Below are 15918 nucleotides of genomic sequence, written 5' to 3'. Positions count from 1 at the left end.
TTTCTGCTTGGCCTCAGCTTTAAAACATGGTTCAACACAATGGATTCTTATACGCATTGCATATCTGTGACAGCACTTTATATATGCAGCCCCACTGCTAGAACAATTTAACAGGGAGTAAGACGTCTATGGGATCAACAGCCTGACTCCAAATATGACATAACAAATGTAACATAACATACTGTACATTTCTCTGTCTGTGCATGAGTTTTTGGCAAACACAAGGAACACTTCTGTCAAAAGTAAAGTTTAAATATGTCCTTTTTTGGTGCAGTAAAAATGCTTTATGGTCCCTTCTGGATTTTCAGATGTGTCCTTTTCTACATATTGCATTTTATTTTATTTTTTTAATTTTATTTTTATTTGGAAAGAACAAATGTATACAGTTATACACATAATACAAATACAGATACAAGATTCTTTCCTTTTTGTGGGCATTTTTTTTAACTCACTTCAACATCGCCTCTATTACTATTATTTTCTAACTTCTTTCCCCCCCAAAAAAACTTTAAGCCAGTTCCCTGCACTCATCAGCCCATGTATACAAAAACCACTAATAACCAAAAACCATGAACTGAGAGCCAGAACATAGAAAATCTGACACTCCAAACTATTGACAATAACGGGGAGCCTACAGTAATCAAGGAGAAAAAAAGCCACATATTGCATTTTAATAAGATAAAAATGTAATGAGTTCTAATCAATAGAATTTTTTTTACATAAAGCATTGTGGGCTGTGGACCCCAAACAATGAGGAAATAAAGTCAAAGGGAACAAACCTCAAGGGTTAAAGTGATATTAGTGATGTATTCATTGGACATCTGTAAGGAGCGCTTGATCAGCACTTCAGAGCTGGGTCAGAGAGTGAACACGTCTCTGGTTTAAGTGGCGTAAAAATCCTCCTCTTTATTGGAAAATGTCGTCAGAACTTAAATTGAATGGACCAAGACTAGAAGAGGGGTTTTCTGATGGACCTATTTCTCAAAACTAACATGAACCCAGAAAGTGTTTTTGAGTGCTGAGACAGCTGCACACAGAGGCATATTCATAAAGTGCTTGCTTTGCCTTCCGTGTATATCATTTTCAGGGATTTGTGGGGGGAGTGAAAACACTTGCATGTAAAGACTATTACGCTGGCCGGTCATTTAAGCATGACGTGCCGGGCACAGAGACGTAGGTTGAGGGCACCGGCAGGAGTCAATGTGGTGGTCTCAGTGTTGTTTTTAACACACAGGAGCACAGACCTGCGCATGTGGCGCTGCTTTGGGTTGTGGTCTGCGGGAAGGTGAAGAACGAAGCATCTTTTTCAGGGGTAAGTCTAACGCGGCGCAATGTTAGAGTGGCACCGAGGTCCAATAAATCACCATGTTCCTCTGAGCCTCAAGCTTCGCTGAGGGGTGTGAATGAGCTCTTTGATAAGCATGCAGTGGCAGAGTGGGGCTTGCACTGGCTATGGTGGTGGTGCGGGGGGGTCTGGTCAAACTGTGCAGCTAACTGCAGCTCTTTGTGATGTCTTTAGGGCTTCTGCAGGATCTGAGAGCAACCAGTTGACCCTGAGCAGGGCTGTGAGTGCACATCTATGACCTCTTGACCCTGAGGGGAGAAGTGAAAAGAAAAAGGAGTAGAGGGGGTTAAAGATGGTGCACAGTCTGGGAGGCAGCACAGTGTGGGCCATTTGGCAGCCAAAAAAAAAACAGAAAAACTGTCACTCTCAAAATGAAAAGAGAATTCTGAGGAGGTTAATCTCAGTGACAAAGACTTGAGTTTGCCATCATCCGTCATGATGAGATCATGATACACTGGTTAAACTAAGCTTTGCTCAGACATCTGCAGCCCGCAGACTTCCATCTGTTAGATCCCAAAGCACAAAGACTCGCTTACAGTAATAGAAATCAGTGACGTTGGGACTGAGATGCAAAATGAATAACAAGGGGTCTTGGTGGCAGGGAGCGGAGGTTAAAGAACAAGAGAGAAGTCAATAAAGTGGGAAAGGATTTTTGAGGCGTGCTACTTCGGTTAATTGTCGCCCAAGCCATCAAGTCAGCTCACATTATTCAGCATAAAAAATGAAGAAGCTGTTCAGGAATTACCAGACTATTATCGTATGCCAACCTTTCCGGCTTTTTGAGGGTTTTTTTTCCAGTTTTATTTGAATGTTTCTTCGAGAACTGGAAAGGCAAACTGTTCACAACCAACATGATTTGAGGTTTGAGTAGTAATTCCATATTTTCTTCTGCTTTCCTATCCAGTCTTGCAACCTTTCAGATTTATACACAACTGTAACAAAAGTTCCCCCAAAAGTTTAAACTCGGATTTATAAAGGTTCACGTCCTCTTATAAATATTGAGGAGAGAAAGGGGGTGAACATTTACAGAGCGCTGGAACATTTAATTAATTTTTATTTGCCAAAAAATATTCAATTACAGACCAAAACCAAGGTACAAAGGAGGCAGTGTGCGTCTTACATTTAGTGCACACTGGGGAGACCTGGGAATCGAATTTGCTTAATATTTAAAGTGCAATACATTCATAAAAGTCTCTGAAAAATCTTAGGCAATGTGTCATGTATAGAGATGAAATATTGCTTAAGTCTGGATTTGATGAGGAGCAACAGAGTGAGCTGAAGGTATTCCATATTTGGTTTGAGTCTGATGAAATTATATTGAACTATAATCTCTTTATCATAACATTCATTAAAAAACAGCGCTCTCTGGTGCAAATCGATCATTTCTCATCACAGAGATGCCTTGTTGTTTTTACCACAGCATCTCAGCGCCACGCCAGGATATTCGTATATTGATAGCTGTGTGCGTATACAGTATATATCTCATATATTTGATTCATAGCTGCAGGGATGTAAGGGATATCCCTGGTAAAAGGGGAACATCAGTCACTCAGGAAACAGAGACTTGGCAGCAAGACAGGAAAAACAGGTGAGCTCCTAAACTTTAAGAATAATACAGTATGTACATAGAAGCAGGTCTGCTTTAACATGCCAGGACTTTATTAAAACGCTTATCTTGACTGCCTATTGAACACCACTACAATGCAAACTAGTGTAATTTTACCGCAATGCAGAGATTGTCGCTCGCCACATCTTAAAGCAGAGTATGAATGCTCTTTTTGTAACATAAATGTACTTGGCTGTAGGTCTGGCATTAAATGACATGGAATGGGTTTCCTTGGCAAAAATTTTGCTTTTCTTTTCTGTTATAAGTTGTGCAGCCATTGAGAAGGTGCCAGAAAAAGGTTTTAACTGAACAAAAAGCATCAGGACATGCGCACCTACAGCTTGGTCCAAATACAGGCTGTAATAAAACTCTCTTCCAAACCAATCCCCCCTGTGTCTCCATCTGAATGGACAGGAATACATCTGAACAAAAGACAGTAACACGTTTGACTGAGCATACAGCACATAGATGCATAAAAAAGTTTATTTTGGCGGCTGTAAAGTGATTCACTTAAAGGCATATGAGGCTAACATGTCCATATCAGTGTCAGCGAACACTCTCATAACAACTCCTGTTAGATGTTAAACGGAAATAATCCGAAAAAGCAGCAGCTCGCATCAGTCTGACACTCCTTTTCCAACGGGAAGAACCGAATGCTTCCTGGCAGCCCTCAGCAAGGCACCGGCAGCACTAAACCACAAATAATAGAAGTTAATTCCGCAGACCAAAGTCATGGGCAATAAAATCTGAGGGTCTGGAAATTTACCTGCATTGGAATGGCTAATATAAAACCATAATTAAGTTGGTCTACCGCAAATGTCGCCGAGGTTTCTCTGTTTTTTTTTTTCAGGCCAGGACCCAAATTTAGTACATTTAGTGTTGGACAAGGAGCCAGGCAGGCCCATTCAGACTTTGGAGGACTCTGACAATAAATAGAGCCATTATGAGGCCTGATCTCCTCTGTTTGATGGAAAACCCCTCTGGAGTAATAGCAGCATTCCAGTCAATAACAGCAGTGCCCTCTCGTGGCCGCAAAGAAACAGTGCAGCACATGAACTTTCTCATCAGGAAATACACTAAACGCATGCAGTGCTGCGTTTAACCACCAGAGTATAGTGCACGTCAAGATTTACTCAATCTTAAGAGCCATGTCCTCATCTCACCTCACAAAACTGACACTAACCTGCAAGTGAGACATAAAACAGCCCCATAAAATAAAGATTCCCTCTGGTGCTGATAAATTAGGCCAGTAGTCATCAGTTAAATTCATTTTCTCTTCAGGTGAATGTGCTGCAATAGACAGAGCACCTCGCTGAATGTGCTGAGATAGGTTAAAAAAAATTAATGGAACAAAGTGGATGAATTTGCAGCAGAATGGAGTTAACTGAACCCCTGCTTGTTGGGATGTTAATCCTTAAATTATCATTGTGGGCTGCGAATGGCTCCCCTAAAATCCCTCAAAAGACTTTCGAGCCGGTGAAACTGATGCAGGTTTTAATGTTGACTATGCTGCTATTTACCCAGGAGCAAAAATGACTGTGAGTGTCTCTAATTCAATATATAAACACTTAACCAGCATTTCAAGTGGCTCTTCCTGCAGCACGGTGTTAGCAGGGAGTAAGAAGGCAGATTGAACACAGCTTCCACCTACCAAGAGTGGAAATTCTGCCCTAATTAAACACACTCTGGCTGATCACTCTTTGTGCTTTATGTCTTTCTGCATCTCTGTGTGTGTCCACTCTTTTATGGTTTCTTTCCGCATTTTTCCACAAGACAAATTGCTCCCATATACAAGCAAAAATGAACCGCAGTGTAAGAAGTGGATGCATTGGACAAGGACTTATACATCACCGGCTCATTAAGATGGGCTGTGGCGCAAGAGCATCTGCCTGCTTAATGAATGCAAAGATCTTATCTCAAACATGAAAAAAACAAAACAGAACACACCAGGAAGAGGCAATTTGCTGCAGAAAGGATGCATTTGTACAAAGAAAATTACTGCAAAAAAAATATTCTCAGGTCATTTAATTTAATTTTGCTTGTATTTTTCAATTTGTCTGTTTGAAAAGGCCAGACTGTATCAATTACACTTAATGGCAGAAGCATGTACACACCCCAGGACAAGCATTTGCTACCTTGGCAGTGGCTAATGGGGATCCAAATAAATAAATTAATATACAAATGCATGATTGTGCTGTTATCAATTGTAGCTGTCAAATAGAAACCACATATTTAGAGGGTGTCTTAGTGTTTATAAAGCTTCACTGCGATAGGACTGTGGAGGGAAAAGAGCTGAATGTGCTTCAGCCATGACCTGTGAATCATGTGGTCTGTGAGGCACCTGATATTTAAGCTCTGGTGCAGAGTCCCAGACCCTCACAGATCTCTCCATTAAATTCACTTCTTGTTTGTGTTTTGTGCACATATTCATAAAAATTAACAGTAACACTTTATATTAAGGTTCACAATTAACAAGTTTTTAATTAGCATGCATTAGTACCATACTGGCTCTTTAATAGTCATTATAAAGCACTTATTAATGCCTTATTCTGCATCATAATATTCTGCAACTACTATGCCCTTCACTAAGAGATTTCCCTCAAAAACCTCCAATTTACTGCTTATTGATAGTTAGTAAGGAAGCTGTTGTACATGAATTATTTGAATTAACCAACCCTGACTCTCAACAACCCTAATCCCCAGAATAATGCATTAATATAATAACAAATAAAAAGTCAATATGCTACTAATATACATGCTGATAAGCAACGAGTTGATGATGAATATGTGTACCTTAATATAACGTCTGACCAAATATCATACAAACACTTATTGCAAATATGATCACATTCACATACGGATGTGTATAGACATGTTTTCTAAGCTGCAGATAATTGTGCTGGTTTTGAATTTCCACAGTCAGGATACTCACACAAAGATATTGATGATAAGACAATTTACCGCTTAATGATATTTATATGGCTGCATTTAATTGCTTCATTAACAGACTGCTGTGTTTTATTACAAGAAGGAAGGAAACAATTAAAGAACTACAACATAATTCTCTTGCTTGGTTATCTTTTGCTGTGACACTCTGTTTTCAAGCAAGTGAAGAACACTTTGATTTCCCCTTTATATCAATCTATATATTTCAGGGGGGATAAAGTGAGTGAAATGGAGTGAAACTGTAGCCTGTATTGCTCTGCTGTCTTTGTTTTTCATATAATTTATAGACAGGAATAAACAGTGTCACTTTTTCTGAGGTTATAGGACATAAAAGTTTGTGAACGTTTTCCTGTCCTGTCAAGTTAGACGGAGACAACTACAATAACGCCAGAAGTACAGTAATTATCCCTTCAAATTAAAAGCATAAAAGCGTCAAACATAAGTATTGTGGGCTTCATTTCAGGGAAGTGACATTAAATTTCCTGCGTGTACGATTATAGATCCTGAGTATGATCATGAAAAAAATGTTTAAAATCTGTAGGTTGGTGTTTTCTTTCATAAAACCTGTTTCTGCAGATTTACATTGAAAACAGTTGCCGGAAGTGGCGGCGTGCATCGTGGTTATCTTGACTCTGGTCCTCCTCTGTCTCAGAGGCTGTTGGGAGGCTGGATTAAGGATGAAGACTTTGGGAGTCACATGGATTTAACTTTCAAGCTGGTGTCCTGTCCGCTGCTCAGTGGCGCTCTGCGGGAAACTGCCTCACGTCGCTGCGCAGTCCCCACCTCTGGTTTTATTTCATTTCTAAACTTTTCTCGCCTTTCATGCGCTTTCATTCACTGCTCCCGCATTGTTTTTGTTTTTTCTTCAACTTTTCGTGGACTTCCAGCGCAGAGAGCGATTGCCCGTTCAGTCTTGACCATGCTGCAAACTTTACGCATCTGAGAGCCTGTTTTGTGATGTGAAACTCTGCCCAAGGACAATAAGGTTTGCATTTATTTACTCACAATGACTGAGGAGAGCAGAAGCGAGCACCGGGCTGAAAGCGGGAAGGACCTGGAGAAACAGCTCCGGCTGCGCGTGTGCGTCCTAAATGAACTTTTAAAGACGGAACGGGATTATGTTGGGACGCTGGAGTTTCTCTCGGTGAGTTTTTGAGAACAATTTCAAAAGAGAGACGACACGAAGTTGCACATTTCACACAAGAAAATGAAAGCCCAAAGCAAACAAACAAACAAAAAAGCAGGCCTGTTTAGTATGCATGGTGCATCAGGCTGCAGAGCGACAACTCCGCTACATGTAAATAACCTGCCGTGCAAACTCCCCACGCACGCCACTGTTTCTTTGAACACGCAGGATGTCTAACCCAAACATCAGCCTTTCATAGCATTAACTCCTCTGATGCTCCCTGAACTCATCCCTCTGATGGAGATATTAGCTTTTCAGATTGCAAGTGTGAAATTGAGAAAGCGGGCACAGAGAGGCATGGCACAGTTTTAGTTCTTGCGCAGCCAGTGAGTGATGTTTAATCCTCTCCTCAGCCTGCTCAGAGGCTGTTAGAGGGGCCTCGTAGTGGTCTGTGTGGCACTAAGTGATCAGAAACTGTTTTAAAAGTGCAGATAAACCACAAGATAAACCACAAATGACAACAAAATCAGACAAAAAGTCTTTCAAATGACCATATTCTCACACAATGTTACCATCTAGGTGGTGTTTTAATAAGTTGTACACCTTGGTGTTGCAGTGTGTCAGTCCAGGTTGTTTAAAATGTTAATCTGAAGGAGAGAAAGAACTGAAATTCATCAGTGAAACACCTATAACAGCATCTGTACTTCAGCTTGCTCCCCAGTCTTTCAACTTGAGCGGCACAGTGTTAATACTCCATCCATATGATTACCCCACTTCCCACACAGCATGGAAAATACAGCAGAGTGCATTTTACGGCTTCCTTTGCCAACTTCTGATCAAATCCAGAAGTGGGGAGTCTTGCCAAGGACGGCACAGGTGGACTCGAATGAAAGCCACTGGCACTGTGGCGCTCAACTGGCAACGCATCTCCTGCTGCACACTGAGCATCACAGCTTGGTTGCAGCAACGCGGGAATGATGTGCTGTCAGCTTGATGGCTTCACAGGAAATAACACCTCACCTCAAGGACAGGAGGGAAAGGAAACTTTGGCAAAGTCCGCTGTTTTAAACAGAAAGCTGTGATAAGTTATGCACACTTGGTAATGGAGTCTGATTTGACAAACGAAGCTGCGGCTGTTGAAGATGTTGAAAGTGAAATACCTCGCAGTCAACACACTCGTATGATGCGATCGGGACTGTGGCTTTCCAGCCCTGTTTTCTCAGCAGTTTCAGCTTCTCGCTGCGATGGGAGCTCTGCAGGGAAGTCGGGTCGAAGGGGCACTGTGCTGCGTGTCATTAAGAGCGCCATTTCCCAGGCCACATGTATGAACGTGTACACTCTGACCTCCCTCCCACTGCCCAGATGTTTCCAATGGAGGACAGAGGGACCAGGGAGGGGATGGGGCTTTATCTGGCCCTTCTTAGAAGTGGCATCACTGGAGAAACGGAGGAGGCGAGTACATGAGGGAATGTGTCCTCTGTCCTGCTGGTGGGGGTTTGGGGAATGCAGCCACTCCTCCTTCTCCATCTCCCCTGTTGTGCTGGAACTGGGATTCATTTCAGAAGTGACTGATCCTTACAAGGCAACTCTGTTCTGGCCTGGGAATGTCAGGACGGATGCATCAGATTGAGGTCTGACACTGAAAGATAGCTATTGTCGGTTTAACTGCGAGCTCCAGCCGACGGAGCTGCGTGATGACGATGAAGAAGCTACAAAGTGAGTCATTATTATCTGCTGTCTTATCATCTTGGGGGTCCTGGGGAGCATCGTGGAAGGTGGTCAGGATGATCAAAGACAGCCCTACTGGGGAGAGGGGTCATATTGAAGACTTTCATCTGATCGCACACACAAACACAGGCCTGCCTCCCCCGCTTCCTCTACTGCCAGTTATGAACCACACAAGTTTCTGCGTGTCCAGAGGTCACAATGGAGAACGGCCTGGCCCCCCTCTGTGAGACTCCCTGGTGGGATAATCCAGGGGACTCCGAGCATCAGCAGGGAGAGCCATAGATGGGATGTTGCTGGAGGGGTGAAAGGGAAAAGGGTAGAAAGGATCAGGCGGTAGATATTGCCAGGAGGGTGAAGGGTAAGGGAGGGGGAAGGAGGAGGGGTTGGGGTGGTCTGGGCTTGGTGCCTCCTCTTGTAAACCATATTTCCTGGAGGAGGAATTCCTCTGAGGTTAGGAAATGCTGGGGAACAATGAGGCTCCGGTCAGTAGCTGAGGTTGAACAGTAGAGCAGAGATTGTTGCTGCTGATCCGTGGAACCCAAACACAATGCACCTGGCACATACTTTACTCTTAAGGTAGTGGAAAATAACAAAGACGATTAGAGCAGAGATGGTCTGAGGCTATCGTCTGGCCGTACCTCGCATCTCGTGGGAAAATATGCAGGTTGCATCTTGGAGGTGGCAGTGTCGGAAAGCCTAAATGTGGCTTTCTTCAGATTAAAGCACCAGTGGTTTACGCCGCATGTTCTACAGTAGTCTGACAGTGAGAGGAAGGCTGTCTGAAATATCTCAGGCCTGTCTTACATAATGAACAATTATAGCTGGAGATAGTGGGCGGCGGTGGACGCTGGTGTTTATCTTGGACGGCTCCGAGCCAATAAAATGACAGTCATTCTTAGAAATGTCTCAATGAGGGGAACAAATCAAGACTTAATGTAAACAGTCGCTTTAATGAGGCTTTTCTGGACTTTTCTTTTAGGTAACACTGTCTAAAGAATACTTTAGTTAGTCTCCGCCATTGTTCGCTGTTAATAGAGACGCACGGAAAGCCATTTGCTTGCATGATAAGCACTTAGGAGCGAGAATGCAAGAAAGGACGACGGAGGAAAGCTTTCATGTCCTGATTCTGGATTGAGATCTGAGCCACAAGTTAACTTAATATATTCCAAAGAGCTTTGCAGTGCATTAAGCGGTCCCTCAGCTGTTGCCTTCCTCTCCCCAACAAAAGCCTGTTGATCTACGAAGCGACCGTGGAGTGTAATGTTTAAAACATTTTTAATCCCTGGCATGAATTGAAATTAATTAAATGTGGTTTGAGGCTTTGCAGTGCGATGGAACCTCCGCGCCTGTCATTCTCTTCGGAAAAAGTGAAATTCAAGAAATATTTCATCCGCATTTTGACGTCTTTTGAACAAGGCTCCACGTTGTTATCATTATGTGTCCCCGGTCAGCCGCATCTTTTCAGTGAAAGTTGCTGCAGGAAGTTGGGGAATTGAGCCTAATGGAGAAAACAGCCGGTGTGAAGGATCATTGGCTGGCTCTTGGAAACATAGGTGTTCAGTTGAACCCTGAGTGTGTTTTTGTATACAGAGGTTCCACATGTCTCTCTCTCAGGGTTTGGATTTGTTCACGTCTTGGCTGGGACGCTCAAGTTGGGCCAAGAATGTTTCTTTTTTGCTGGTAACATGACCAGAGGGCAGTCCTGAAGGAGGTCAGGTCAGGAGGGTCTGTGAGGCTCCGGACAGACAGCTGACGACCCCACAGGTCATGACCTCGTGTTCCTATCCCTTTCCTGTCTGTTAGTCTGTAGACTTCACGCCAACTTCCAGCTCCTCTCCGTGTTCTGATGGAAACAGGAACAGAAGACGCTGATGGTCGGTGCGTCCTGATTTGACAAAAACACACAAACAAAACTGTGTAAACAGAGACAACACAACCCTTCAGTGTGTGTGTTTGTGTCCCATATCAGGCTATATATGGATGCATGATGTATTTATGTTGAAAAAACAAGCAAAAACAAGCTTTTGCACTGTTTTTAAGAAGTACTAAATTGAGATGAATGAAAGCATAAACACAGTATTTTATTTGCAGTAAACAGCTAATTTCTCCGCCTTTTGGGGCTCAGAGGCCAGAAATGTTCAGAGCTGTTATCTGGATCCGTTCTAGGAGGGGGAGGAGGAGGAGATGTGGGGTTAAAGAGGGCAAAAGCAAAAGTTGTTTATGTTAGCGTAATGAGACAAACACCACGTGATGTACACTAGCCCCTTGTACAGATTCTGCTAATCTATTTAAATGGCTTTTTTTAAGTGACCGATCAGATAAGACGGTCCATATGGTTTGCTCACATGATGCTGGTGAGTTGGGATTGGGTGGTTTTGAGGCTGGGGGCGAGTGCTTAGAGCCCGCCGGTGGCCGTTTACTGCTGCTTACATCAGTTTGTCTCCACACTGGGCTGCATTTGGTGATAAGAGATTCCACAGAGAGCGATGTGATTCTGCCCTGATTGCTCTCTTCTTCACTCCTTAACGACTTCCTTCACTCAGAGCTGATGGTCGGCCCATCATACCGTTACTCGTTCCACCCTTTTATACACCTCAGATTTCTCTTTGTGGTGCTCTTTCCACACCGCTGTGTCCCAGAAGGAGCGCTGCATATGGTACATTTTAGATGCTGCGTTGACAGGAAGTGGATTTTTCCACTTTCTTGCTATGTGAAGGTTTGTTATGAGCCCGGCTCGGTGAGATCGGAGCGTTTCCCATCACTGCACTGAATCGTGAGCGCGGCTGAGTGTATTTCTGCTTTAATTTGTCTTCAATCAATGTACATAGACACAACTCTGTCCGTTCTTTGTGTGTGTTTGTCAGAGAGGTGCTAATGTCTTTCTCCTTGACTCTTCTTAATTGGATTGGGTCAGTCTCTCCTCTCAGACAGTGCAGTTTCTCCCTTGTGCCTGTCCCCGGTGTGAGGCCCTGAAGTGACGATGTGGCTTTCAATTTCACGCCACCGCTGCCGCAGCACATAAAGTCTGCCTGATTATAAATGTAAATGCGTTCTGCCTCTGTTTGGTCATACTGTAAGTTCATTTTGTACGTAAACCTGTTTAGCACCCCATCTTCAAACTAAATCTGTCTTTTAGCCGGCCTGAAGATGAATGATTGTGAAGATTAGCTCGGCGACAACAGAGTCCTCTCCTGTGGAGCATTTTGCGTTAACCTTGAGTCCCATATCAATAAAAACACTGAGTGGGATAATCCTTCTTCTTCTCATTGAGCTGTCGTGCTATGGGAGCTGCTGTGTTTTGCATGCCTTTCAATATTTTATCTATTCATCTTTACAAAAACAAGGAAAACATTAAGCAATTTCCTAGAAGCAGCAAATGTGATTACCACTGGGAAATATTCAGGAACATGCACGCCTACATTATGCCAAGTTGTCCAATAAATATTGAATATTGTAATGTTCAGCGAGGGGCATGATAGTGAAAGTTAATTTTATTTGATTTAAAGCGTTGTTTCTAAGGTTTCTAATGTTGCCATGTTGAATCATTTTATATGGACAAAGTTCCTGTTTTGCTACTTTTGTTCCGACGTTTCACCTAAAGAAATGTAGCCGTTTATTTTGGGAAATAAGCGTTTTCGCCATCTTGCAGAGCGTTGGATGAGAAGATCGATACCACACTCGTGTCTGTACGGTAACTATGACACTACTCGCTGGTTAGCTGAGGTTAGCTTAAAGACAGGGGCAAACTGATACTCCGGCGATGTCCAAACGTAATAAAATCTGATGGGGGTAATGACTATTTCCTGGTGGATGCAGTGATATCTTCCAGTAGCAGCCCAGCCAAGAGACATTCCAGCATATAAGCCCTGTAAAAAATGCAACCTTTTTTGCATGGATTAAGAAAATGAGATATTAAATAGTGAGCTTCCCCGATCTCATTTCCCCATGTACGAGCTTTATGCTAAGTAGCAGCTGGCTATTGCTTCATATGTGAGAATGGTATGGATCCTCTCATCTAACTTTTGTCAAGAAAGAAAATAAGTGTATTTCCAAATGTCAAACTATTCTTTAAAAAAAGAAAAAAATAGTAGAAAAGCATGTTTGTTAGACTAGCCTCTGACTTTATTGATGTCTGTTTGGTGACAGTGTTTTACAGCTTCTCTCTGTCAATGTAAAAAACGTTTAAGTCCCTCAAGCAGGTTCTTGCACTGTAGAGAGTTCTTTTGTCTCAGAGGCCATTTTTCAAGCAGGATTTCCTTCCTTCCTGGCCCTCCCCGTCTTTACATTGTGCTGCATGTTTCCTGCTTCAACACACACACACACACACACACACACACACACACACCTCCCCCACTGTCTCCACCGAGCCAGGGAGAGGAGGGTTGCCCACTTGGCAATGTAGAGCTTCATTGCATAGGGGATAGGGCCTGCAAGGACCCCTGCATTGAGTCCACCGAGTGGATCCAGCTCAGGAGGCAGGGGTGGTGCGGTCCTGCTGCCGGGAGGAGAAGGCCGCCTTTGATTTGGCCAGTGCCAGCTGCCTGGTCACATGGTGCTTACGTGCAACAAGTAGAAAAGTGGCGGTACTGCGGTAGACACTTGTCAGGACGTTCATGGAGTGTGAAGGGGTCATCATCACAAGGGGGCCTGTGTTTTAGCCGGCATGCTCTGCTGCAGGGAACACACACACACATACACACACCCCATGGGCAGATCAGTATGCCTGCAGTGTCGGTTTAGCATTCTCAAACCTGCTTCAGTATTCAGTAATCTTGTATGACAGTGGAAAAAAGATTCTAATTGTTTGTGAAAAACCCCCAAAACAATCATGAGGTTTGGTATCATGAAGCCCTCTCTGTTCCTCTACATTTGCAAATCTGACTTTAGTACCCTCAGTTTGGACAAGTCTGCATGCTCTCTCTCTCTCTGGTTTAAACTCACACTTTCCATGGCATTCATGTCTCTGTCTGTCCTGCATTTCTGGGCTCAGAATCCATAAACATCCAGAGCTGCCCGGCCAGACACGATGGGAAATTCCATCATTATTTAATTAAGCACTTCAATGGACTTTGCCATAGAAGCTCAGAGAGTTAGACAAGTGTCTCTCTGTCTCTAAGCACGCCTTGTCTGCAGACATCCTTTTCATGCCTCTCTGCCTGTCTTCTTTCTTTTTTCATCTTTCTGTTTTATATTCAGTCTCTGAAACTGACTCTTTAATACCAATCAGTGGACCTTGTTTGAGCGATAGGCAGTGATCAAACGTCTGCTTTCTACTGTTTACATTTTTAAATTGCTAAAAACTGGGCTTTATTAATTTAATAACTTTTTTGTCCTCTTTAGGGCAGCAGATATGATCATCTTATAAAGTTTCATGGCAATTTACACACACGGAGCAACATTGAATTCATATTAAATGACACTTATAGGCAAGTTTGAAATTGCCAACTCTCTAAAATAGCACATGTAAGCCAGGAGTGCCCAAACTCATCCTCTTGGGAGGCCAAAACTGAAACTTAATGGTGGACCTCGAGCCAAAAGCAACCACCTATTGTGTTGCATTGTGTGGTGAAGATGCAAAAAAATGGTGCTAGGATCGCAAGTTCCCTTAATTGACTGACTTCCTCTGCAAAGTGTCACTCTGCCTGCTGTGCTCTATGAAAAATAATTAGTAATTAGGGATCCTACATATTTCCAGAGCATTTTAACTCACCAGAATCAAACAGCATAAACACATTAACATAAACTTAAACGAAAAACATAAACGAAATGCGGCGGGCGGCCAAATAAAACCTTACGGTGAGCCAACTTTGACTTTGGGCAGCCCTGATGTGAGCTAAAAAAGCTGCTCATTTACAGTAATGCATGGTTTCCGTTCTTGCTTAGTTGCAAGACAAACTGGACGCAATCAAGCTGAGGTCTGTGCTGCTCTGTTGCAGCCATGTTGGCGTGCTGCCTCCTGCTCTGTCCATTCACAGACAAAAAGAGACGCATGATGAGCAGAACCCTGGCAGGAGGGGGTATTTGCACTGCTGGGAATGCTCTCAACAGTTGTGAGAGTGGGGGAGAAACCGGCTGGTCAATTCCCCATTGACAGTGTCCGGTTCTGTGTGTGAGGCTGACGCTGCAGGTTTCCTTTTTTCTTGTCAGTCCCGCTGAGATAGATGGCAGGGAGAGGCGGGGTGGGGGGGCTCCAGCGGACAATTTGGAGCCTGAAGCAGTAATCAAATGGACTGTCTGGGTGTGTGACAGTCATGCCTGGGAGTGCGCCACAGATTGGGAGACTGATGATTCTGCATAGTCATCTTGCAGATCAATACAGAGTCCTGGTGTGTGGCTCTGATGGGAATTGCCAGCTATCAGCGGGTAATGGATTGCTTGGCTGCACATGGAGATTGGGGAAGCATGGCAAGTGTGGTCCCTAAAGACTGACTGTGATCTACTGGAGGCTGGTCTCATTGCTTAATATCCAATTTCACAAGTCAAAAGATCTTCCTAATATACTGAAGATGCCCGCCATTTATAGTGCCGCGATGGGTGAAATTGAACAGTCCCACGGCCGTTCAGGCATCCAGTTTAACGGACGTGAGCACAAGCTGCAGTTTATGCTTATGTGCTCATTTCGCTCCAATGTCAACTGTGCGAGTGGCTCGCCAGGAGTCAGGCGCAGACGTTGGACACAGACATATTCATTAGATGAATTGTTTCATTCCAGCTGTTTATGTAATGCCTTGGGTGCCGGGGTCGCCGGAAGGACAAGAATAACATCAAAGAGAGGATTTTTTCTTCAGCCTTCACAGACAATAGTTAGCTCTTGGAAATGCCTCAAAGCGCAGTGGTCTAAATTTTTCTTTAACAAGCCTGATTCTTCCTGCATTTTTCACAAAACGGGCATTTCCTAAAACAATAAACTTTGAAATGATATTCCAGTAATCGCCTTGAAAGAAGCTTGTTCGCCTACAGTAGTTTATTTATTTGTGGGAGTCATCTGGTGCTCGTACAGACTGCCTGAGTTTTAAAATGAAAACCGAAGACAAATGAACTTTTGTTCACCGCGTTCTCCGTTGTTAATTAAAACCAGAGGCTCTGCACCGGGCTGTGCAGATGAGCCTTAATAGCCACTCCCAAGATAGACATATTAACATTAACATTCTCGGCTGTATTTATAGT

The 15918-nt window shown here is 43.4% G+C and overlaps 1 protein-coding gene across 1 annotated transcript in view; it reads left to right on the top strand.

Annotated features, from left to right (window-relative positions):
- The first annotated feature begins 6565 nt into the window (after positions 1 to 6565).
- prex2 (phosphatidylinositol-3,4,5-trisphosphate-dependent Rac exchange factor 2) overlaps positions 6566 to 15918 on the top strand; it is an 85017-nt gene continuing 75664 nt past the window's right edge. Inside the window, exon 1 of the mRNA XM_070986205.1 lies at positions 6566 to 7041. Coding sequence (XP_070842306.1) covers positions 6904 to 7041 — 138 coding nt within the window. The 5' untranslated portion in view covers positions 6566 to 6903. The remainder of the gene's footprint in view (positions 7042 to 15918) is intronic.

Source organism: Chaetodon trifascialis, chromosome 18, assembly GCF_039877785.1.
Source record: "Chaetodon trifascialis isolate fChaTrf1 chromosome 18, fChaTrf1.hap1, whole genome shotgun sequence".
Taxonomy (NCBI): Eukaryota; Metazoa; Chordata; class Actinopteri; order Chaetodontiformes; family Chaetodontidae; genus Chaetodon; species Chaetodon trifascialis.
The sequence above is the reverse complement of the archived record's forward strand: the minus strand, read 5'-3'. Positions and strand labels throughout refer to the sequence as shown.